The sequence below is a fragment of the Anguilla anguilla genome, chromosome 10 (assembly GCF_013347855.1).
Source record: "Anguilla anguilla isolate fAngAng1 chromosome 10, fAngAng1.pri, whole genome shotgun sequence".
NCBI classification, from domain to species: Eukaryota; Metazoa; Chordata; class Actinopteri; order Anguilliformes; family Anguillidae; genus Anguilla; species Anguilla anguilla.
In genome coordinates this window covers 15438744-15463039 of record NC_049210.1, presented here as the reverse complement: position 1 = coordinate 15463039, position 24296 = coordinate 15438744, and the positions used below count along the sequence as shown (strand labels likewise).

The 24296-nt window shown below is 43.7% G+C and overlaps 1 protein-coding gene and 1 long non-coding RNA gene across 4 annotated transcripts in view; one reads left to right on the top strand and one right to left on the bottom strand.

Moving 5' to 3' along the window:
• The first annotated feature begins 18 nt into the window (after window positions 1–18).
• Window positions 19–9962, top strand: LOC118206625. The gene is made up of 2 exons (XR_004761214.1): window positions 19–8552; window positions 9138–9962. It is a non-coding gene; the product is annotated as an uncharacterized LOC118206625 (long non-coding RNA).
• A 10-nt stretch (window positions 9963–9972) lies between these two features.
• LOC118206623 (citron rho-interacting kinase-like) overlaps window positions 9973–24296 on the bottom strand; it is a 77464-nt gene continuing 63140 nt past the window's right edge. Inside the window, exons 34-49 of one of the 3 annotated variants that reach the window (XM_035379512.1) lie at window positions 23733–23870; window positions 22874–23009; window positions 22182–22270; window positions 21320–21424; window positions 20846–21015; window positions 17474–17554; window positions 17084–17219; window positions 16630–16769; window positions 16424–16516; window positions 15904–16012; window positions 15620–15748; window positions 15267–15347; window positions 13655–13733; window positions 12974–13147; window positions 11863–12157; window positions 9973–11209 (exon numbers count right to left, since the gene is read on the bottom strand). In XM_035379512.1, coding sequence (XP_035235403.1) covers window positions 11186–11209; window positions 11863–12157; window positions 12974–13147; window positions 13655–13733; window positions 15267–15347; window positions 15620–15748; window positions 15904–16012; window positions 16424–16516; window positions 16630–16769; window positions 17084–17219; window positions 17474–17554; window positions 20846–21015; window positions 21320–21424; window positions 22182–22270; window positions 22874–23009; window positions 23733–23870 — 1979 coding nt within the window. In that variant the 3' untranslated portion in view covers window positions 9973–11185. Of the gene's footprint in view, window positions 11210–11862; window positions 12158–12973; window positions 13148–13654; window positions 13734–15266; window positions 15348–15619; window positions 15749–15903; window positions 16013–16423; window positions 16517–16629; window positions 16770–17083; window positions 17220–17473; window positions 17555–20845; window positions 21016–21319; window positions 21425–22181; window positions 22271–22873; window positions 23055–23732; window positions 23871–24296 lie in introns of all 3 variants that reach the window. The other 2 variants (XM_035379510.1, XM_035379511.1) reach the window with 2 other exon arrangements.

Below are 24296 nucleotides of genomic sequence, written 5' to 3'. Positions count from 1 at the left end.
TGCCATGTTTTGATAGAGGCTAAGCACTTTGGATTGTATGAGGCGCGGCGCGGTGGGACGGACGGACGAAACGGACGGACGCGCACGCACAGGACCGCTGGAAGCGTTGGGCGTCGAACCCGAGACCGCGCCGGAGCGATTCGCGGAGACGGCCGCCTCGCGGACTCTCGAGCGGAGCCGGCGGGGGGAGGCGGTGGAGCCCGAGGCCTGCGCTCGTTTCTGATTGGCTTTTCGTTTCCTCCAGCTTTTCGTTCGTTAAGATTCATTTTGAGACAACTTCAAAGCACCATCATCTCCCGACGTAGTTTCTTTGTTGTTTTTCACGTGGTTTTGGCGCTCGGGAGGGACGGGGAAGAAGGTGTGGGACTGTGACGGGTGTGATCGAGCTTCGGTGCTGCGAGTTTGAGGCGATCCTTGCAGGCGTCCCCTGTACCCGACTCCTGGGGGGTACGGCTTGGGGGGGATCCGGAAGAGAGGATGCTGGAACACAGGAAGGGTCTTGGGTGCTGTTTTTTGTTTTGTTTCTGAAGAACATGAGGACAGATCGAGTTGAGAATCGGTCTGCTCGTGGGATCCTCCTCCGTATCCCGCCTTGGACTTCCTGTCCCTCGTCTGGAGTCCATAGCCTCACACGCGTGCGAGCCGCAGTCCCGCACACTGGCGTTTCCCCACACCGTGGCCCCTCCAGCGCGTACCCAGCCCGGCAACCATTAGTATTCACTGCGCGCCTGCCAAATGTCTTTTCCTTTAGCTTACCAAACATTGAATGAGATTTTAATTTGCTTCTGACGGGCAGGTTATAGAACTCCTAGGCTATAGAACAGCCGTAACCTTGGCTTCAGAGGGCTGCAGGGCTTCACGAGTGCGTCAGTGTTTTTGGCTGCAGAGCTGTCAATCACAACGAGAACGAACATGCCAGTTGACCTCCTGCAATCGTTTACGAGGTGAAAGGGGAGGCGATTAGATATACAAGCAATAGTGTGATGATGAAAGCCAGTCAGAGAATGTTTGTTGGGTGAACTTGCTTTTGAAAGGGTCGCTCTTTATCGATAACCCCAGCAAGACACCACCCCAAGAGACAATCCAGCTCTGGGGTGGGGGCAGTCAGTGTGGAGCAGCCAATCACTGTAGATTACCTGTTTACCGATTGGTCCTGTAACATGTCATCCACACTCGGCACCTCTACAGTGGTGAATGACGAGGGGGAACCTTACCACCTTACTCCGCCTCTCCAGCGACACCCTCTCCAGTTAATGGGCCATTCTGGGGCTACGGCCTCTAGCGCGTTGTTAAAATAGAAATTGAATGAATGGGAAAATATACACATATAAATATGTAATATTTAAAATAAATATATATCTTTGAATAGTGGCTCAGAATAGTGGTCACTAGAGAGTTTTTTTTTTGTGTTACTCTTTTATTTTTTAAGTCTGAGGAAGAAAAGGAAGGAAAGACAAAGAAGAAGAAAGCCCCTGAACGAGCCGGTTTTTGATATTCGAGCTGTCTGTTTGCTGATGGCCGAGCTGGAGGTATAGAGCTTTTGAGAGGAGCCGGGGGTCTTGTGGGTACGCCGCAGAGGTGCGTCCGTTTTCCCCTTCCCGTCAGTGCCGTCGGCACCGCGTTTTCTGTTCTGTTAATTCTCATTTTGTGTTATGAGCAGTCGCTCAGTATGTGACAATTGAATTGCTGTAGGATAATCACAGATTAGGAGAGCTGGTCCAGGTGAGCAAAGTCCGAGCACCTGCAATCTTACACGAGCAGCCCACGCACCGAGAGGAGAAGCGGGGGTCTGAATATGTGTATAACTCCATCCCCCATCCCAGGAGACCCTTTGTGTGTGTGTGTGTGTGTGTGAGTGAGAGTGTTTGGGGGGGTGGGGCTTCTTTGCTGCTCCAGGAATGGCCTGAATTTATTTGTTGTTTTTGGAAAGCAGTTAAGTATTGGGTTGTACAGTGAGAGGCGTTCAGCTGGGCTAATTTAGAAAGTTCAAAGATTTATGTTGATGACCACCCCAACCCATGACTCGGAAGCACACATTCACCTGTGCGAAACAGCACCCCCACCCCCCACCCCCCTCTTTTTCGCCGCATTTCGACTGAGCCATAGCTGCGTGATTTACAAATGTTTTAAAAGGGAAAAGTATATATAATTCCCAGGTACAGGGTAGGCCCAACAGTTGGAGGGCATTTTGTGTCCCATAAGGCCACAGTAGTCCTGGCTTCTATTCAGGTGCGAGTGGGTTAGCATTGCTGCTAGTGAGGTCAGAGCAAGCTTTCCGTCAGCAGGTCAGCCGGTAGCCGATAATCCTATATCCGTTAGATTACTAAAGTAGTACAGGCGTTGGCCCAAATGTGAGATTGGAGCGGCCTGCGCTCACTGCCGCAGAAGACCCGCGTGGTTAACGTGAAACAGAAGCGTCCGGCGTTACCGCAGTATTATGGCCGATGGCAGTTGAGACTGCGTTTCTTGGTTCCGTGAGCAAGGGCTGGAGTGGGGAAGTGCGCGGTACATACGCAGAGTCTGGAGGACTCTTCCGCCACGCGCGGCTCTTCTGGGCTCGGATTTAGCCGTCTGCTGATTTCTTCTGATTTACTTGATTTAGAACACTGCCGTTCTCAAGATTCCGTCGAGGATCCCTGCCATTGGTCGGCAATCGGGGGTTGCTGGGTCTGTCTGAGAGAGGGGGGGTGGAGTCAGGTGCCAAGCAGTCCTAATGGGCTCCCAGACTGGGATCACTTATGCTTTTGGGTTTCTCCCTCCTTTGTTTAGTTGAAAAGCACTTTCCGAGTTCTCGCGTCTCTTTCCTCTCTGTCCAGGAGGAACTTATGTATTTACAGCTAGCTGTACATACCCATTTTCTGTATCAACAAAAAAAAGTGCTCCTTTGCTCAGTATGAATATTTTGTTTTGAGTTTACTTTGAAGAGCATTACTACATTGTAGATTTTGAGAAATTTGAAATAAAGTTTGGCATTTGCACATTGCATTTGCTCACCGAACGGAGGTGTTTGTGCCACTTTGAGATGTTTGGAGAACCACACTCTTTGAGAAGAGATGCTATGGATTATAAAGGGCCAGATCGAAGCTGACGCCTCTAGCTAATTTATTGTTTCCAGTTTTCCCGGTGCGAGACTGAGGACGTACCATTTTGACGACTTTTATTAGACAAGACAACACAGCAATAGGAACAGGAGGTAGGGGGATTTTGTTTTCTGTATTGGTTGAATTAAGTTGTGGTTGGCTCTGTTGGTCATCACCTCAACATTTGGGATGTACAGAATGAATTAATAAAAATGTTGATCAATGTGATGACAAAGCAGTATCTTCCTTGGATGAAATGGCGCCGTCACTGTCATGGACAGTAAAAATGATAGACCAATGTAAAATGGCAATGGACAAAAATAATTAAATGAGGATTATTCAGTCATTATTATTAATGTTTAATGTACTTTTACATTTAAGTACAAGATAAAAAGCAAATTATCTTGTTAGCGGGTTTTCTGACAATATAGTTCATGCACTATTTGAGTACGCAAGAAAATGGCCAACATAAAAGTAGGAAAAAGGTTTTGAAATTACATGCTTCATTGAGCAACTTTATTAGTGTTTTTTATCAGAAGTTTATGATTATTTTTGGAATAAAATAAAAATTCTAACTGTGGCACTTCAGCACTGAAATCTCACAATAAAAGGAAGCTTTAATACTGAAACACCCTGAGGGTCGTCAGACATTGTTCACTGCACAGTATAAAGAGCAAGATATCTGTATCTACACAGACTTCATGGTGAGCTGAAAGTAATGGTGAGTTTCAGCTGACTTCCTGTTGTTTCATTTTAAACACTTATGCTTTGGTAATTCAACACTCCTTGCACACACAAATAAATTATTTACACAGCACTAAGCTTGGAGTAAAAGATGAAAAGTGGTTAGCTGAATACTCACAAGTGTCGATTAGTCAACTGGGTCAGAAGTCCACCCAAAAGACCTAATTCCTAACTCCAATATGAATGGAGGGTGTGTCGGTGAAGTCAGGATTAAGTAAAATATGTACAATTTAAAAAATCCAGCAGTTCTAACCGCTAACACCCTTGTTTAATGTATGGCACTCTGAATACCGAACACAAGTGCATCAACAGTTAAAACACCCCACTTATCCAACATGTAAAATATATTTGATTAAATTTATTAATTATTATTAAAGATATCAATTATCAATTAAATTTCCGCATTTGTTGATAGGCAGAGCAACCTGTACATCAAAATGTACAACTTGCAACCAGGGAAAAATTTAGAAATGTATTCAGTTATCACAAATATTTTTGTCTAACCTTAATTTTGAGGTTCAACTATCTTAAAAAAAAAAAGTACCAAACCACAGCATGTGTCAAAAAGTAATCCAAGGATGTGCCACGATCAAAGTTCAAAAGCCAAAAGAATAGAATATTCAAAAATGACCATGAAATGTATAATACCAAACCTAGATGCAGGACTCAGATGCCCACTTCAAACTAACTCAAAAACAGTTAAAAACAGACTTCTTGCCAAGTTGCTCCAACTAAAAAGAAGTTGCACCTTCTTTCTACTGAAAACGAGGGTGGGGAGTCTGGGGACACACCCCTTCACCAGGCCTGTGTATACTTAATTATTCATCTGGGAGGATCCAAGGAGTACTGCTTTCTTACCTTTTATATATATATATATATATATATAGATATATATAGATATATATATATATTATTGGTTCTGGTCTATTTACAATACAACGTATGTTGTTACAGTTAATGATCTTCTCCTAGGAAGCATTCTGGTGACATTAGATATTAATATTTTGAGATCTTTTTGGGAGGGACGGCTTTGGCTATTATGGACGTGCTTTTAAGCTACTATGTGGAGACACTAGATGATCAGACAGTTAAACCAAGTTGCAAAATCATCATAGACACCCTGACCTCTGCTTTATTCTGGTATGACCTGACCAGAATTTTCAATATTGTGCTTGTAGATGTATTAACCAAGTTGCAGAATTAAATGAGTACACACACACACACACTCTTTCTATGTCTTACCTCAGCATGTCTTATCATGCTGGCTGAGCACTTTGAAGCTTCCAAGGGCAGAGTACAGGCCCAAATGTGAATTAGATGTCTGACAGGTAGAATGTCTGCTCTCAGTTTAAAAAAAAGAAAAATAAATTAAAAACTGCCCCTTGCTTAAGTTCTTAATGCTGAAAGTGAAGAAAATGTAATACTGTGAAAATGTGATTCAGTATGTCTTATTTTATTATTTTGAGTAGGAAATGCTACAATGCTCCGTTGGCACATTAGAACCTCTTAATAAAAACAGACTTAGCTTTACTAGCCTGTTATTCCCTTTATACTCCCTAAAAAATTTAATGCACACTATTTCCAAGATGAAGTACTCTATAAATTTTTTAAAATTGTTTTATTGTACTGTAGGCAAGCAGGGGGGCTGTGGAGCCACTGATAACCTGTAAACTGCTGTGCCTATCCGTGAGGGTGCTCAGTTGTTACCCTGTTGTCATTGGGATTGGAGAAAATCAGGGAAATGGGAAATTGGAAGGGCCTGCATCTCTGGCGTGTTGGAGAATGGAAATTTGTTTATACTTAGGACACACACCATGGGCTCATTCAAATGGCTTATTTTTCTGTCCTTGTCTTCTCAGTCCTCACCTGACCTTGAAACCGATAAAAGTCCACTATTTCAAAGGACATTCCAACTTGTTAAATGCTCCTTGAAGGAGCTATGAGCAAGTAGGCTCCTCCTGAAGGATGCTTGAGTAAGGAAACTGAAGTGCATTCATTCTTTAAAGTGCAGGCATAGGCATTTCCAAAATATGTGTTCTCAAATGCATTATGATTGGTCAGTGGATCAATGATGTCACATTCCAAAAATATGTTAGAGCTTTCAATATGTGATATTATCAAAAATGCTTAGAATAACACCCATATATGGTTGCACTGTTCTTCCAAGAATGCAATCTGAGATTTAATTCTGGGATACTTCCAAGATCCGTTGCCATGTATTTTGCTTGGAAGGATGAAACATCTTTAGAATACTTCCAAGCTTGCATATCCAATCAAAAAATTGCATTGCTATCCCTAACCCTAATTCTAATTCTAACCGTAAATCCTGTTTTTACCCCTCATCTTAAATATTAGATTTTTCTATTAATATGAATCACAAACAAAATAAAATCAGTTCAATGAAATTCATACAAGGCAATGTGTTTGAAGGAATTCATGACAATTGTACTTCCCTGAAAAAAATGTCAAAATAGATAAGGATATTGTTCTATGTCTCAAAAGTGAAATTATGTGACTCATTCAAAATCATAGAATAACCCTAGCACTAACTCTGACCGTACCACGTAAGTATAGGCTTTATTTAGCCTCAACCAACGGTTGTGATAGAATTACACAAAAACACACATTCTTCATAATGTTAACTCTTCCTACAAAAGTTTAAGCCAGTCAGGGAAGGATTACATTATAGCAATGCAAGCACCCATCAAAGAAACAAAGGAACACTAATTATCTTGGATGACCACTACAAAGGGATAGCAGGTTGAGATCAAGGAACATTGGCATTTTCCATACCATGTAACATTTGGAATGCTCGTTTTAGGTGATATGCAAAATTCTAGGTAAGGATGTTTGTATGTTTGGCTGTCATGTGCTTGTACTGATGCGGATGTAGTTGGGTGCATGAATTTTTCTTTAACATGAATAGCCATTAGTGCGGTGATTGTCTATGAAGATGTTGAGAAGGCGACGTGGACCATCTTAGGTAAGTGTCGCATGGACTGGGAAAGATATATTTCTCCCTATAACTGTCGATGGTACCACAGTGACTGCCTCTCAATCTGCTAAGAGCCTGGGGGTGGTCCTAGGAGACCAGCTGGACTTCCAGGAGCACATCACGGTCCTGCGGATTCCTCCGGTACATCAGGAGGATTGGACAATGCCTGACCTCGTACTCCACCCAGCTCCTTGTCCAGGTCCAGGACATGGTAATTTCCCGCCTTGATTTCCTGCAACTCTCTCCTTGCCTGCCAGCCTGTGCGACACAGCCGCTACAGCTGATTCAGAATGCTGCCCCCCAAATTGTCTTCAACCTTCCTGAGTTCTCACGTCATTCCCCTGCTGAGGTCACTCCACTGGCTACCAGTCGCTGCCAGGATCATGTTCAAGGTCCTGACCCTGGCCTGTCAACTATGATGTGTTTTGTTTTGATCTTGTTTTCTTTATCCTTCTATGATATAACACTATTAATAACCTATTTTAACCATATTGTCATTCATCTAATGTGTATTCTATTACCTTTGGTTTTGTAAAAATAAAATCTTTTATTTTTGACAATTGTTTTGTCATACTTAACTGGAAAAGTGTGAGAGGAACAGGAAGGCCCTCACATTGAATGAGTAATAATATGGTTATTCTTCATACACATTATCGAAGTCTCTTACAGTTACAGCCTACCTTCAGTAACATTTCACTACAGATTGCCATGGGTTGGACTGACAAGCACTACGAACATAAATGTGCATAACATAACCACATCTCCTGCAGAAGAGCTTGAATTGGTTTAAAATAATGGTTAGCTTTTTAAGACTCATCTGAATGTGTTTGGATAAGACCAAGTGAAATAGGGCAGTAGGCTCTGTGTAGGCCTTCATAACAGAAAAATTACATAGGATGACTCCTAGGGCTTGAAATTAGGTTTACGATTAGAATTAGCATCAGGAATGTGGCAAATGTTAGGGTTCAGGCAAAACAGTTATGTTTAGGAGTTAGGGAAAGAGTACAAGGATTGGTGTTTAATTTTGGATGATGCAATCTTTTTCCTTTTGAGTCATAACACTATAGTATTTTGATATATTGGAAAATACATTTCCATAACTTCAAACACACTTCCTTGAATTTATTTTTCAATACATGATATTTAGATAGTTTTTCAAATGGAAACATCTGATTATTATGTAACTACTAAGGCTAGAAATAATTTTTTGGTTTTGTATGAAGATTTGGGTTAATTTTGGGAAAACAGTAAGTGTTAGGATTGAGGCAAGATTTTAGTTATGTTTTGGAGCAAGAGAAAGGGTAAAGGCAAGGTTTGATTTATTTTCTGCCCCTGGGTGTGCCCACAATATGTCAGAAGTTAAATTCAAGTTTTAAATTTAAGTTTCCTTTTAGCAAGGCTAATTTAGAGGTGTTTAGGAGAGCTTTAGCTGGTTTAACTGTTGTTTGGCTATTTTCCCATCCATTTTAGTTGCTTTTAATCCTTCTGTGGTCTCTAAGTTTGCATATAGGATCTCCAGATTGATTGTGACCAAGTTACCGAATCCAGTAGCTGTCTCTACCTGTAGGAAATTATATGTATCCTTGATGTAGCGCTGGTGTTGGTTTGATAGGGGGCTGATGAAATACTCAATGTATTCTCTGGTTCTGTGGTATTCACTGTTGCAGTTGGAAACACAATGGATCCCCCTGCCTGGACCTCATATGGGTCACTCAATGTTTCTGGTGGTTTGAGTAAGTAAAACATCCATGGGGGGGGGTCTCCTCTCCCATGATGAAAAAACTTTTCTTGGTTTCTCTTGTAGTTTCCTGTAGTGTTTGATGCCCTGAAGTTCCTGGGCTGCTACTGTGCATTTTCTGTAGTTTTCTTGATCGATTAGTTATCCCTTTGCCTCCTCTATGTACTGTGATCTTCCCGCAACACAACACTCCCACTGTCTGTTGGTTTTGTTTGTTGTTTGGCAGTTGCTATAGTGCTTGCCTGTCATCTACTGTTTGTGTGTTTTTAACCTTTAAGTTTGAGGATTTAATGTTTTCTTGTTCTTCTGTGCTGTCGGATGATGTCCACCAATTCCCTGGGTATCTTGTTTGGGTTCCCAGTTGGATCTAGGTGTGAATGGTGTGTGTAGTTTTGCTTCTGTTCTTTTGAAAAATACTGAAAATTTGACTATCAGGCAAACAATGTAATATCAGGCCTTAAGGGCTTTATAAATTTGGCATTGCCAAATATGTGTGCTCATATATGCCCCATGCTGTTGATTTGGGAGAGTGTAGACAATTTGTGGTTCTCCTCTGAAACATGCAGCATTCACACCACAGCCACAAGCCGCACACACAGAGCAGAGGTGGAGGAGACCCAATCATATGCCTGCGCAGAGAGCAAGTCACAGTCTCCAGGACAGCCAACAAGGTTGCTTTGAGCAATGAACAGCACTGTCCATGGTGACTGAATCCCTTCCATATATCCCTCGGGTGGTGCGAAGCGGATTCCAAAGGTCCTGTGGAGCTGGCAGCCCCAGTCATCGCTGGCATGGGTCAGATTCTATCTGAGATTGTGTAGCATGGACATTTTGTGTCCAATAAGGCCACCAAACTCTGCTAGACTTCTCTTCAGGTGGGTTACCGTTGCTTCTAGTGAGGTCAGAGCAGAACTTTCCGTTACCATTTACAGCCACATGACACATCAAGTGTTAAAGCAGTATTATGACAGTTGACGGTTCAATCTAGGTTATTTTTCGCATTTGCACATTGCATTTGTTAACCAAAGGAGGTGTTTGTGCCACTTTGAGATATCTGAGAATGACACTTTGAAAAGAGATGCTATGAATATAAAAGACCAGATAAAGTTGACACCTCTGTAGCTAATTTATAATTTCCAGCTTTCTCGATGGAAGACTGAAGATGTACCACTTTATTTTATTAAATAAGACAACACAGCTATAGGGAAAGGAGATTGGCAAATTTTGTTTTCTGTATTGGTGGAATTCAGTTGTTTTTGGCTCTGCTTGCCAACATTTGGGATGTACAGAATTAATAATAATGTTGATTAGTGTGACAGGAAAGTTCCCTGGAAAAAAACCTCCTCATAAACAATAAAAGATGACCATTGGAAAACCCATGTAGAATGGCAATGGACAAAAAAAAAAGAATCAAATGAGGATTATTCAGTCATGTTTAATGTACTTTTACATGAAAAATATCAAAAGCAAATGATCTTGTTAGCAATTTTTCCTGACAATATAGTTAATGCACAATTTAAGTGAACACACAAGAAAAGGTCAAACACAAAAAAGTAGGAAATGAAAGGTTTGAAATTTAGTGTTTGAAATTACACATGCTTCATAGTGCGACTTTACAAGTGTTTTTGGTCACAAGTTTATGGTTATTTTTGAAAGAAAAAAAAAAAATTCTAACTGTGGCACTTCAGCACTGAAATCTCACAATAAAAGGAAGCTGTAATACTGAAACACACCCTGAGGGTCGTCAGACATTGTTCACTGCACAGTATAAAGAGCAAGATATCTGTATCGTACACAGACTTCATGGTGAGCTGAAAGTAATGGTGAGTTTCAGCTGACTTCCTGCTGACTGTTTTAAAGGCTTACGCTTGGGTAATTACCTCTAAACTCCCTCCTCACGCAAATAAACCTTATTATTTACACAACACAAAGCTTGGAGCAAAATGTATGATTTCTCTATTGCTTACAGAAAGTTGGTAAGCTGTACACTCGCTGGCAAAGTGAAATTTTATGAAATGAAGTCAATTAGTCGACTGGACCAGGACTCCACCAAAGGAAAGAAAATAAAAAAAGTTCATTTCCTGAAAAACTGCCCCTCGCTTACGTGCTGCGCTTCACTGCCGAGGTGAATAAAATGTGATCCTGCAAAACGTCGCTCGGCTCGTACTGATTTCATTATTCTGAATAGGAAATGCTGCAACGCTCAGTCGGCACATTAGAAACTCTGTTAATAAAAATAGACTTGGCTTTACCAGCCTGTTATTCCCTTTATACTCTATAAAAACTGGAGTTAACCCTATGTACAATATTGAAGATCAAGTAGTGCTAAAAAGATTATTTTTTTATTGTACTGCAGGCAAGAAGAGCGTTAGTAGGGATGTGTGTTAAAAACGTGTTCTCAGCTGCAAACGTATTGGACACACGCACGAAGGAGAAAGGAGCTGGGGGTCCCCAAATGCAGGGGTGTGTGGCTGGCAAGAAGATCCGGTAAGAAGCAGGACGAGACTGCGGACGGTGCCTCGCTTGGCCTTTCCTCGGTGGTGTCACCAGGAGCTCCACGGACCGCGAAGCTGACCCTGAGGAGCAGGTTCCTCCTGTCTCTAGCACATCGACGGCTGGCGGAGACACTCAGACGGACGACTGATCCCACACCTGCAAAAAGAGAGACGGACACTGGGTTACACACATCTCCACAGAAACACAAGGACAAGCCAGTCTCTAATAGGCCAGCGGTTCCTAAAACAGATGAAAATACTGGAGGTAGTGACCCTGCACATCTGTCGAGACGGTACTACAATCTTCATAAAAATTTGTAGGGGCCCTACTGCCTCTGTTTTAGTCATTGTATTAGGAATTACAGGACAGGATATTTTAAAACCATTGCTAGATGTCTACAGCTTTTCATTACACTTGGAAATAAGTGAGCCACCTTTTCCATTTCAAATGACCAATTCTGACTTAAGTCACCAGTGTACCAGTTGTACCTGTGCAGGAAGCACTGCAACTGAATTGTCTGCACTCTGACTTGCTAGTGAGCCAGTAACAATTAGCCACACTTAGTACAGGAGTGCTATATCCAATCAAAGTAAGAGATAACCCCCTCACGGAGGACATCAGGTTGCCTGTGAGCACCAAGAACATCACTGGGTAGGAACTAAGCCAACTTCATTCACCTTCTATAGGAAACCTTGGTTTTTGGTCCATACATCAAGATGATTTCATAATTATTCTGTTCACCAAACCTTCATGAGAAACTATACTTGATATTTTTCCCTCATTTTATGTGCTGGCTCAAACGGGCTCACCTTGTTGACGGGCGTGAGGGGGGTGCGGACGGAGCCGGTGTGGAGGCGGGGCCTCTCGTCAAACATCCTGCCGGGGGACCTCTCCCTGCGGCTGTCCAGGATCCGGCCCGGGGACTTCTCCCGGTCCAGGGGGCGGGCCGGGGACTTGTCCCGCCGGAACTCGGTGCGCCCCTCGCGGTAGCGGTGCGGGGTGCTGGGCTCGCGGTGCAGGCCCCCCTCCTGGGTCCCGGGGCCCGAGGCCAGGCGCTTGGAGATGTGCTCGTTGTAGGAGGGGGGGCCTCTCTTGTTGGGGCTGCTGCGGAGGTCAGGGCAGAGAGGGGAGTGATAGAGGGGCACCGACCACTCAACAGAATTTAAATGAAAGGCTTAATCACAGGCAAAGAGGCACATGTGCCTCTCAAATGCATGACTAATACAGCTTAGAGGACCCTCAGAGCTAGTAGGTGAAACATAAAGGCACTTATTCCTTTTCTTTTAAATTATTACACAGCGCAAGGTAATTTGTCTCAGTTTATGAAAACTAAGAGCAGGGAATATTAACTCTGCTGCTGATTTGGCTCAGGCAGCCAACAGTAAAATAACAGTGGGTGGTGCTGTTAAGCTGCCAAGCGCAGCCACACTTAAAGCAAGAGTCCGTGATTTGACACGACTAACTTACTTACTGAGAAACAAACTGATTTTTTTTAAAAAGAGACCAACGTGCACATAGTTGCACCTGATTTGCCTGAGCTCTGGGTAAAACCTCCAATCAGAACTGGGTTTGGCCAGTGTGCGGTCAGCCCCAAGAAGCCGTGGGCATGCTTCTGCTGTGCCTCAGGCACGGCTGGCCCACAGCCAAGGCAGATTAGCACAAACCCCTCCCAGGCTCCAGACTGTGAGCATAAAACACGGCCTGGGGAAACCTACAGGGGGCCTCTGAGTATCTGCCAGAGAATCCCCACAGCTCCAGCTGGTGATTTACAATAAACTCTTCTTACTCCTACACTGCCTAGCATTCATTTAGCAGATGCTCTCATCCATTGCAACTGAAAATGCAAGAGCGGCTTGCTCTTAGACTCAGACAGGGTCAGACCCCCTCGCGTTAAACGTCCTGCAGAGTCGGCCCTCCCACCTGCGGCTGGACCCGGTCCTCTGCAGCTCCCCGGACTCGCGCACCAGGTTGCCCTTGCAGCAGATCACCCGCAGCTTGTTCTGGTAGGAGGAGGCCAGGTAAATGGCTCCAGAGGAGATGGCAGGGCCCAGGTAGCGGGGGTTGGGAATGTCCAGGTGAGCTTGGGCTGGAGAGCTGGACAGAGACGGACACATATTGGATACTCACATAGAGGTGCAAGGTCCCCACCACCCCTTATAGTGCAAAGGCCAATGTAGGCCAATAGGACCTCCTCACTTGAATCTTTAACGGAATACATATTTTCTATAACACATGGTCTGCCTTAATGTTGAAGTGATGGAGGAAAGAGCCCCGCACAAAGGCATATTTATTAATGTAATGGAGAATATTCTCTCTGGTCTATGCATGCTACAACGGCAGTTGAAATATTTAGCAAAAATGAAAAGTTGCTCAGAATATAGTGTTTGGAAACTCACACAGAAAAATTGGCACGGCATTCAAAAAAATCACACAAAAGTTTCCTCCAGTTATTTTATAGGCATCTATCACTGAGAGATGCCAAATCTGCTGGCATGGTGTGGAAGGGCTGAAACCTGTTGGTGTATACTGTAACTGTTACTGAGCCAACATTGAGCACGTTTAGATTCGCTGCCACTGCAGTTGAAGGGTGGTCAGATTTACCCCAGAGCAGAGTGTCCCTGTACTTCAATGACATCCAAGGAGTTAAAGTAGGTCACAAACAGGTACGGTTCTCTGAAGGCTGTGACAAAGAAGAGAACTGTTAATACATACACAAACACACAGCCGCCCAAAATTATAAAATGGCTGCATAAAATAACAAAGGACATGAGATGCATTTTATGTTCAAAATATGGGAAAATTATATTATTTTACACTAATACAATGCTCAGAGAAAAAGTGGAACAAGTAATAATCCCCCCCGAAAAGATAGGTGTCAAAATTATATCCACCACTGTTTTTAATTGATTTGTCCACACTACCAAACTTGTTTGAATCCCTTGGAAATCTTTACATTTTTAACATTTAATTAAGGATTCATACTTGCAGTCCCACTGCCTAGCTGAAATAAGGAGCCCAGCTGCACTCTGTGCTGATCCATGTGGCGCTCATGGCAACGCTCAATAACAAGACCGATAAACAAACCATATTATTGTTTTGACTACAGGGTATACTGTTAGGTAGCCTAAAAATAACGTTCATGTGCGAGCCGTGCTATCCGCATAGCCTGCAGGCTATACATTCCAAATGGAGGAGCCAAGAAAAATTGCAACTCCTCTGCACCTCAAGAGTGCCGTTTGGAAATATTACGGGTTCAGTCAGTGTTCGCATTAGCACAAGATTCTGTATTTTTTACAGAGGAAAAAAAAGAGCCATCATGCAGTTCTATAAACGCAGATATTTTGAGGTTTATTATTTTATTTTATTTTTTAAAGACCATAACAGGCAATGACCCAGACAAACCACAGCAAAATAATTACTTGTTTCTTTGAGTCTCCTTTGAATAATTAATCGTCTTTCGGGGGTCTAATATTTGTGTTGATCATAATATTTATAAAGACGTTGGTTGCATTCTGAGATTTAAAGAGAAAGTATTTAATTTGAGTGAAAAATTTTAAAAAGATATGCTCTAGTTAGCTTGCTCAACATGCATGAATTGAAACAAAAATTGCTCCTAGGAGTTTTTAAGTTTTTCATATTATTAGCCAGTGTGGAAAAAATGTATTTTAAATACCATCAGAATACCATTTGTACCATAATCTGTTTCAGTGTCATCATACAGTTATGAACAGCATATATTTATTGTGATATTGTGAGTTGGCATATTAAGGCAGAAATTGTTATTTTTATCAGAACAAAGATTTCATGTAAAAGGCAGATTTTGAAATGTGCTGTATTCCAAAGACCATTCCATGGGCTAGCACGACCACTGTTCTATGCCATTAGAGACTAAACAGTTTGATTAACAGTTGATCTACAGAGTAATTTTTTATTGAATTTCTTTCCTAATTTTATTTTAATAAAAATTCCAGATGCTGTTGTCATTTCTTAGTTATACCATAGTGTGCTTAAGCTATTTAGCGACAGGTTTGATGGGAAATTAAAACTGGGCCATAATAATTATACATTTAGGCAACGTTTTATTGACATTTTTATGATTGAAAATGTAAACAAATTCAAAAGCATTTCACTTATTCATGGGACTCATTCAAACTCGGGTCATGGAAAAAGTGACAGCTCTAATGGTCACCTATACAGAAACAAAAGCACTTACCAAAAGAAAGGGGTAGGCGGCTCCATTTAATGTCTTCATTCCGGCTCCTCCGGCCGTATGCATCCACAAAGACTCCAAACTCTGTTGGGACACGCACACCTTTCACATATGCTTATGCAGAACATACATTTTAAAATGTTTCATGTAAGATTAACCGAGATGCTTAATATCTATATTTAAACACTAAAAGCCTACCTGTATTTGAATTCCAGTCATTACGTGTCAAAATACTCCAACAAAACTTAATACTGTTGCATGTATGAGCGTTGTGAAGGTGTGTTAGCATGTGGGACTGTGTAAGGCAGCATGAGGAAATGACAGAGAGGAACACAGTGCAGGCGGAGGCTGCTGACCATGGAAACAGAGCAGATACTCCTCTTTCTGTGGGGTGCTGTTGATCTGCATGATGGAGATGGGAAAGCTGTGGGAGGACGCGGCGAAGACAGCGGAGGCCAGCGAACCGTCATTTTTGTCCAGAAACTCTGAGGGCAGGAAAGAGAGGTGAGAGTGTTATAATGTGGGACTTTACACACTAAAAAAACTTTCTCTCGACAGTTCAAGACCCTAAGGACAATAACAGCTAGGAATTTAAAGGAACATTTATAGGAATATTCAACAGGTTTGTAACGTCCCTTACCTTCCAGCACATACTGCTTCATCTCAATCTCGTAGAACTTGTTGGTTCCGATGATGATGCTGTAGGTGGTGAAGTGGATGCAGCTGCAGGGCTCCAGGGTCTCGATCTCCTGAGAGGGAGAAGCAGGAAGGAGAAGTGACCATGAACGGACCGTGAAGAGATTGGAAGGAAAGTGGCAGGAGTGTGGAGAGGAAGAGAAAAGGATGAAGGGTAGAGAACAAGAGAAAACGTGGAGAAAGGAGTGGAAGGAGGGACCATGTGGTAAGAGGAGAGGAGGAGAGGGACATTTCTGTCAGGTGCCAGAAAGCAGACTCTTTCATTAATTCTGTTACAAGCAGAAACCCAACATCTCCTATCGCACTAAAGTTTGCCAATACTTTGCTGATTTCTTCAATACTTTGCAGAGTATCCAAGCAGCTTTTTCACAGAACAGTGCTTGCCCTGCTCAGGCACATCTGAGCAAGAAGCAGTCTAACGATTTTCATACTGTGCGTGTCGTAGGGGTGCGCCGCAGCCTCACCTTCCTTATGCAAAACTTGTTGAGGTTGTCATTGTAGCGAAGGATGATGATCTTGTTGGGCATTGCGGCGCAGATACACTGTCCGTTCTCAATCTGCGGACAGGGGGAGAAGGGCACCATTTTCAGGCTTAGAAACAAAATGTCTTTCGCTACATCTCATGTTGTACTCCATAATGCTGCCACATTCACAGAAGGGGTGGCCCTACCCGGCCTGCAGCAAAGAGGTGGCAGCCTTTGACCGCTTCAAAGATGAAGGGGGAGATCTCCGGCTGGGCAGGGAGGTGAGACTGGGACAGAGACTGCTTCACCTTCTTGATCTCGATCAGACACAGTGCTCTTTCTGCCCCTGGTGGCCAAACACAGTCACTGCATCAGACTTCATGTAAAGATACGCTAGTCACGAGGCTTACTGGCTTTTGTTTTCTTACTATCAGCAGCAACTCGTTTATACACAAGAAACTAGGTGTAGTGAGAAAATTGTGTCATGAACTACTTAAATTGGTGTATTAAGTGCTGAGTAACAACAACCAGCACACTGTGGTTCTACAGCACCAAGGTGGAAACAAAGCAGATGATATTGATGGATGGTGTGGCCCCGGAATAAAACGCTGTCACTACATCAGATACACACTGTAATGTGGCCAGAGGAGAGCCACTCACCCATGATCATGAGGAGCTTGTCGTGGTCCTTCAGGATGTGGATCTGAAATACGGAGCCGAGGCCGGGGATGTGGGTCAGGGAGTTCTTGATGACGTTCAGGGCGTACAGACCCTCCTCTGAGCCCACCATCACTATCTGAAGAGGGTGGGAAGATGGAAAAACAATCAGTACACTGCAGAGTCGTACACAGACAGAGGCAAGATGAGTAATAGGATGGGATTGGTACAGGCTGAAAAGTACAGCGGTGAAAAGGCACTTCCGCGCTGAATGTGTGCCACTGAAAAGCACTTCAAGGACACTCAAGTCGTCATGCCAAATACAGTTCAACTGCTGATTAGTTGGCCTACATGACCCAGTCTACATTGACCAACCGATCTCCTCCTCAGTACCTGATCAGTGAGGGGCAGGGTGCAGTTGATGTCTAGACGGTCATCCCCCTCCAGCTTCAGCAGAGAGTTTCCCAGCAGTTTCTGCATGGAGACAGGCAGGTTTAAGGAGGGACAGACACAAAGCTACCTACGTCAGTCTAGCCACAGGTCACGTACAAACCCTGGCAGTCTTTGTACATTTTCCTCTACTCAGCGTTACCACACATTGTTTCAGAAGACATGGTCATGTCCCCCGTCCCCATTCAACTGGTCATTATCTGCCCTGATATGTCTGCAGGCACTGTAAAAGGGGAGCTGATTTGTGCCTCCCATACATTCCCATACATAGGGAAACAATGAAATGGTTCCCCAGGAACAACTGGAATGAAATTCCCAAAGACAGCTGTCAGCTGAAAAAACTAAAGGTGCGAATGCATAGAAGATAAATCTGAGTAAAGCATTCCCTGATTAAAAGGCTGCAGGTCACAGAGACAATGACTTCCATGCTGCTCAATGCTTTTAAGCTCAAATATTTAAACATCAAGTAACCATGGCTTATATGTCCTTGCTTTCTGTTGTGATACAATACAAGCACAAGCACATAGCCTGCACACACACATGTCCCTCTTGATTTTTTGGAAAACATCACTAAGACAGAAAACCACACTGACACGGTATTCATGACGATGACAGGTGAGGCGAGGTGACGGGACGGTGTGATTTGGCAACAGTGAGGCGGGGAAGCCATGGGGTGGCAGCTGAACAGGTGTGGGGCTCCTGTGCCACATCGCAGACACCTGCACTGCAGATGTCTCTCCTGGGCATGTGTGTGTGTTTATGCACATGTCTATAGCAAAGGAAACACCTACAGGGATATAAACTGGTATTCAGAGGCCATTTTAAGAATGTTTCATTCACTGTTTTTAAATACCAAGTAATAACTGCTGCTTGTGTGCAAGGGTGTGTTCTTGTGTGCGTGGGGTGAATGCGTGTGGGTATAGGGCTGTCACTTTTTTTGTTCAATAATTCTAAATTTTGAATATTTAATTAACGGTTTGAAGTTGTAGTGCTGTTGCAAGACGAAATGGACCTCAGAAGTCTTGTCATTCCCTTCAGGTTAGGTACCGTTCACACGTGTAAGACGTTTGCTGTTAGTGTAACTTCTACCCGTTAGTGTAATAAATAAATTTTTTTTCATTTTGTTCTGTTGTATATATCGCTGTGAATATCTTTATTGTTGCTGTTCTGGTTATTTCCTTATTCAAGTACTTTCTTTAAATGTATTTGCTGGCTAAATGTGGCTTTGACTAGCTTGAAAAGCCCTTCCCATGGAACCCACTAGTTGTGATGTAAATCACATCTGCAGCAGTGTTACAGTAGCTTGCCATCTGAAAAATAATCATTTTGGTGGCATGGCGGCATTGGAATTCATGGATCCAGTGCCATTTAGGAGAGAAAGTGTACAGATAAAACGGCAGTTTAAATCACTAACTGTGACAGGGACGGTTATGTGAAACTACCATTCATTTTCTCCATAGAGAAATTCTCCTTTGATTTGGAAATCCACACATGGGTAAAGGTTTTTTTCTTTGCATTACGTCAGACTTCCAAGGCTCAGAAGGAGCCCAGCTGCAGTCTGTGCTCATCCATGTTGTGCTCAATATCAAACAGACCCATAAACACAAGCTATCTTATAGTTTGGTCTAGGATATATTTATTATATTTTTTATTTTTTGAGATTACAACAGTCACTGGCCAATCCCACTAATCCCACTATTTCATCCTGTTTCTGCAACAATTGTCATAATAAAATTATGAAAGACTTACTATATCTATTTGTGTTGGTATTGAGAATTTCCACATTATGACAAAATTGTTATTTTTATGAGACCCTCAAGTGAATGAGTGTAAAACACAGATTTTAAACTGTCCTGTGTTCCAAAGATACTGCGTTTCGTGGGGTAGCAGGACCACTATGCCACTGGAGACAAAACAGTTTGAGCAAGTTGACCTACCATGTCATGTTATTGCTGTGAATGACCTCTTTCAGATAATCTTCCCTGGTTTTATTTTGTTTAATAAAAATCCAAGATACTGTTGTCATTATTTTTTAGTTATAGCACGTTTAAGCTATTAACTACAGGTTTGACGGGAAATTAAAACTGGGCCATAATAATTAAACATTTAGACAAGGTTTTATTTAAATTTTGAGGGTTGAAATTTCCAACAAATTCAAATGAATTCCTCATTTGTGAGATTCATTCAAACTGAGGTTTTTGGAAAAGTGACAACCCTAGAGGGGGGGTGGAGCCAAGCAGCAGGCAGCCTCGTGCAGGTGGTTACCTGAACCAGAGGGGAAAGAATCATCTGTCTTTTGGAGACACCGCCCTATGAGCACAGCAAAACCAACAAGGACACGGAGAGCGAAAAGACATAAACATACACGCACAGCAAAACATCATGGAGAAGAACAGAGATGGAAACAGAGAGATAGAGAGAGAGACAGAGAGATAGACAGAGAAAGAGAGAGAAACAGACAATTAACACCACAGAGAAAGACACTGAAAGAACAAGACATTTTCACAGTTCCCTCTTCTATGATTCGATGTTGGACAGTTTGGAGAAATTATCGCACAGGTGAGAGAAGTAAGGCATGTGATCTTCGTGTGAACATAATGTGGGATGTGCTTCTCATATCTCTTGGCTGCTGACCTGACCTCATCAACATGGTCCTCATGACCACTCATAGGAGACACACAAAGCACTCCTCCACCTCCCTGTGGACTGGAGTTAGTCTGTTTTTATATAATTTTTTAAAAACACTATCACACAAAGGTGTGAACATATTATAAAAGTTTGTGCTACAGATGCAGTCTGCCTTTTGAGTGCATCAGAACAGTGGCAGCTTTGTGCTGTCAGGCTGTGAAGTAGCTCAGCCAGACTCTCAGTGCATGCTGGGACCAAGAGACAATCAAGTGAGGAAGCCGATGCACAGTAAATCACTTGAAGAAATGTCACAACTATAAACACAGTGCAGCCAACAGTGTATTCTCAGAGAGCTTTTCTTAAAAAGAAAAAGGGAAAAAAAACCACTGTGGCAGAGAGTCAAAATTGGCCTTTCACCACTCAATAAATAATAAAGGCACTTTCAGGCAGTGCCAAGAGGGGAAAGGGAGATAGGAATCCGAGATTTGTCCGCTGCGAGACGAGTTCCTCGCTATTTATTACACGTTATAGTACCCGCTGAACTGGGAGGTGAGGAAGAAAGTGTTCAATCTGACATCCTTTTAGCAAAGTGACCCTTCAGGAAGAACCCGCAGTGATAGGCTCTCCAGATGAAGGCCTGCAGTCTGGGGTCTGCTGGGAAGGTGGAGGACACACAGCGGTACTCACAGCGTCGGCTTCCGCCTTCTCCCGCGAGCCCCGCCCTCCGGCCACCACCGACTCCAGCACGGCCACCCAGCGCTGCTTGTCCGGGAAGCTGGGGGCCATGAAGTACATGGACTGGCCCGGCCAACAGGTGGTGTGGGGGTGCGACTCCAGCTTCAGCACGAAGGGGATGTCTGCAGACAACACATCCAATGAGGAACCAGCGCACAGGCACACCTGCACAAAGACGGTATACAGTTGCGCACACACAGACACAAGTATGTGCATACACAAACACAGACAATCTAACACACAAACACAAAAACAAGTGAACATGCAAACACGACCAGGAACACATACACATAAGCAAACAGGACTTCACAAACAGACATGCACATAAACTCACATTCAGCACTCTCAATACTCTCAACACCACCGAGTGAACGGCCTTCACGCAGGCCCTGAATAAGAGTGTGGGGCTGGACAGCCCGGTCTCACCCGACTTGGCAGTGTTGGTCAGCTCAGATGCCCCGACGGCCCCGTGCACAGTCACTTCCCCGTCAGGCAAACACAGCTCAAACTCCTCCTGCGGCTTCACCGAGTCTGAGAGGCACACAGTCCCACCGTCAGACAGGGGCACAGCCTCTGCGCCTACTCATATTTGTTAAAGTACATTTTACTTGTATGCGTTTGAAAACATGTTTTTTGAACCACAGTCAGCTGGACTAACTGAAAGTGAAATCTCTAGAGCAGAGTTAGATGAGACATAACCAGCACAAGTGGAGAGCTAATGCTCTGTGCAGATATGTTGAGTGCCCTGCCAAACCTTCCCTAATACCGACTGGCATTTCTAAACATTGGGGTGAATTTAAAAGGGAACTTTAAATTCCCCTTTAAACGCCCCAAACACAGCTTTTTATGATAAAATGCCCACAGGTACACTGTCCCTGGCGCCAAATAAAATGTAGACATTCACCACAAGCAAATTTTTATAGATATCCATTTCCCATTCTGAAGAAATTCTGCCCAAGTGATGACAACCAAAACTAAAAAAAGAGAGTAATGGATTGTAGAAAATGGGGAGGCGAAGCATAGCAGAGTAAAAAATGTGCATTTCAGATGTGGACACAGCAAATAAGACATCTAATCAACCACAGCTTTGAATTAAAAAAAAAAATCTTTCCAACAGTAGAGGGATCAATAAAATACACTAAAATATGTTCCCCTTTAAGATCACAACTGGTTGCTGCAACAGGCAGGTTTTAACCGGTTTGGTGCGTGGCCGGTGGAAGCCGTTGATCATGCACAGTCTACGCTTGGTGTGTTTAGGTGGAGACGGCGCAGGACGGAGAGGCTGAACCTTCTCGGGGCTCTGTCTCGTAGATGGACACCTTGGTCCCGTCCAGCACCACGTACTTCCTCTCCCAGCCCTGCCCTCGCTTCCCATTCCTGCAGGACACACACAGCAGCCGTCAGACCAACCGGGACTCCGCCGAGGAGGGAGGGGCCACTCGTCAAGCCCCGCCTTTCTCAAACCCCGCCTCCCTTGCCACGGAACTAGAAATCATTAAGGCAATATACCTTAAGCAATGCTGAGGATCTTCACAGTAAATATAGTCTTAATATAGGCATGAACGGGCACTCGCATCTTTGATGCGCCCAAAAGTGTTTAATATCTCAAAAAACCATTTTGATCATTGAGATCTTGTCTGGTCATCGTGTTCATTAAAAGCATTTTACAGGATCAAACTAAAAAAATGTTAACAAACTTGCTTTTCAAAATGTATAATGACCAGAACCAATGATCAAACAGCCCTCATGACAGCAAAGTAAAAAAAGCAGGGGAAAAGGGATAGTGATTATAATATAGCCGCAAGGATCTCTGTTTATACTGCATGCCCTGGAAGGCATTAGCAATTCTCTGTGAAAACACGATTCCTCTTATAGATCTTTGCAAAACTATCTTAGCCAATTAATTTCCACCGATGGCCCCATAGGAACAAAACAAACCCCAGTGTTAGGCCCCTCCCCTGGCCCCGCCCCCGAGCTCACCTGGGCTGCTTCATCCAGCCCTCCAGGCGCACGTGTCCGCTGGCCTCTTTGACCTGCAGGCCAGGCGAGTTGGCCTTGTCGCGGCACAGCGCCTCGGAGAAGTGCAAGGCGAGCTCGGCGGGCAGGCCGCACGTGGCTGGAAGGCAGGGGGAGCATTTTGGATGGCACAAAGCTCGACATTCTAAAGCAGGAGAGAAAACACCGTTAAACGCCACGGGGACGGAGGAGGGGGGGTCGCTCAGGCGGGGTGGTCACTGCAGTCCTGGGGGAGCAACACGGGGGGCGAAACACAAGAGAGTCAACAAAACAACAAGAGGGCACAATGAGCAATGAGCAGTCCTTCAACGCAACTGAACACCAAATGTGGGATTTGAGAGAATATGCTGTAGATCAGAGGTCCTCTGTCTTATCCGGAAAGGGCCGGTCTGGGTGCAGGTGTTTGTGCCAACCAAGCAGTTACACACCAGATTCTACTAATCAACCAACAGAGTCTTTGCCAAGGACTTTGATTGGTAGAATCAGGTGTTGTTACTGCTTGGTTGGAACATAAGCCTTCCCCCAGATTGGCCCTTTCTGGATAAGATTGAGGACCCCTGCTGCAGATGATACTCAAGCACCTTTAGACACATACTGTATCAAAATTCTCAAAACGGGACAACAGAGATTCTCAGAGGCACCATAATCCTTCTATCAAGGGTTTACAATCAACTACATACATACTGCATAACTAACTAACCACAATCTCTATTGAACAAATGAATTGTAATCAAACGGACATCAGGGGTGTAAAACAGTGAACAGGAAGGAGGACATGATGGGGAGACGGCAGGGTCAGGTGACCGGGGTGGGCGGTACATACCTAGGCAGGTGGCTGCCTGCCGGCCGAAGTGCACGGTGTCCAGGCACACGGCGCACTTGCTGGCCCGCATGTTGAGGCCCACGGTGAAGCGGTGCGGGATGTTGTGGTGCATCCTCTCCTTCACGCGCCGCCCGTACTCTGCACACAGCCAATAGGGACAGCAGGAGAGCGCAGTGTTACTCCCGGCAACGGGCACGCCCACAACCGCTCCCCCCATCGGCAGCTAGGCATAGTAACAGCCAAACCCACAGCGGCTACGCCCACACACTACAAACAGCCAATGAGAGTCTTATTCCACAACCAAGCAACCTTCAGCTTGACTTCAGGCACAAAAAACAGACACTAAGTTCACCTGTCACAAAAAAGCCATCACACTTCCCTTCTATACTTGAAAATCAATGTAAAAATGTAAAAAATAATAAATAAAAAAAAACAAACAAACCAAAACGCTCAGCTTTCGATTCTGACAGACAAAACCACAAAGGATTTACAGAAACAATATATACGCACCATTAAACGGATCACACACACGCCATTTATATCCTTTATCTGTAAAATCTGAGC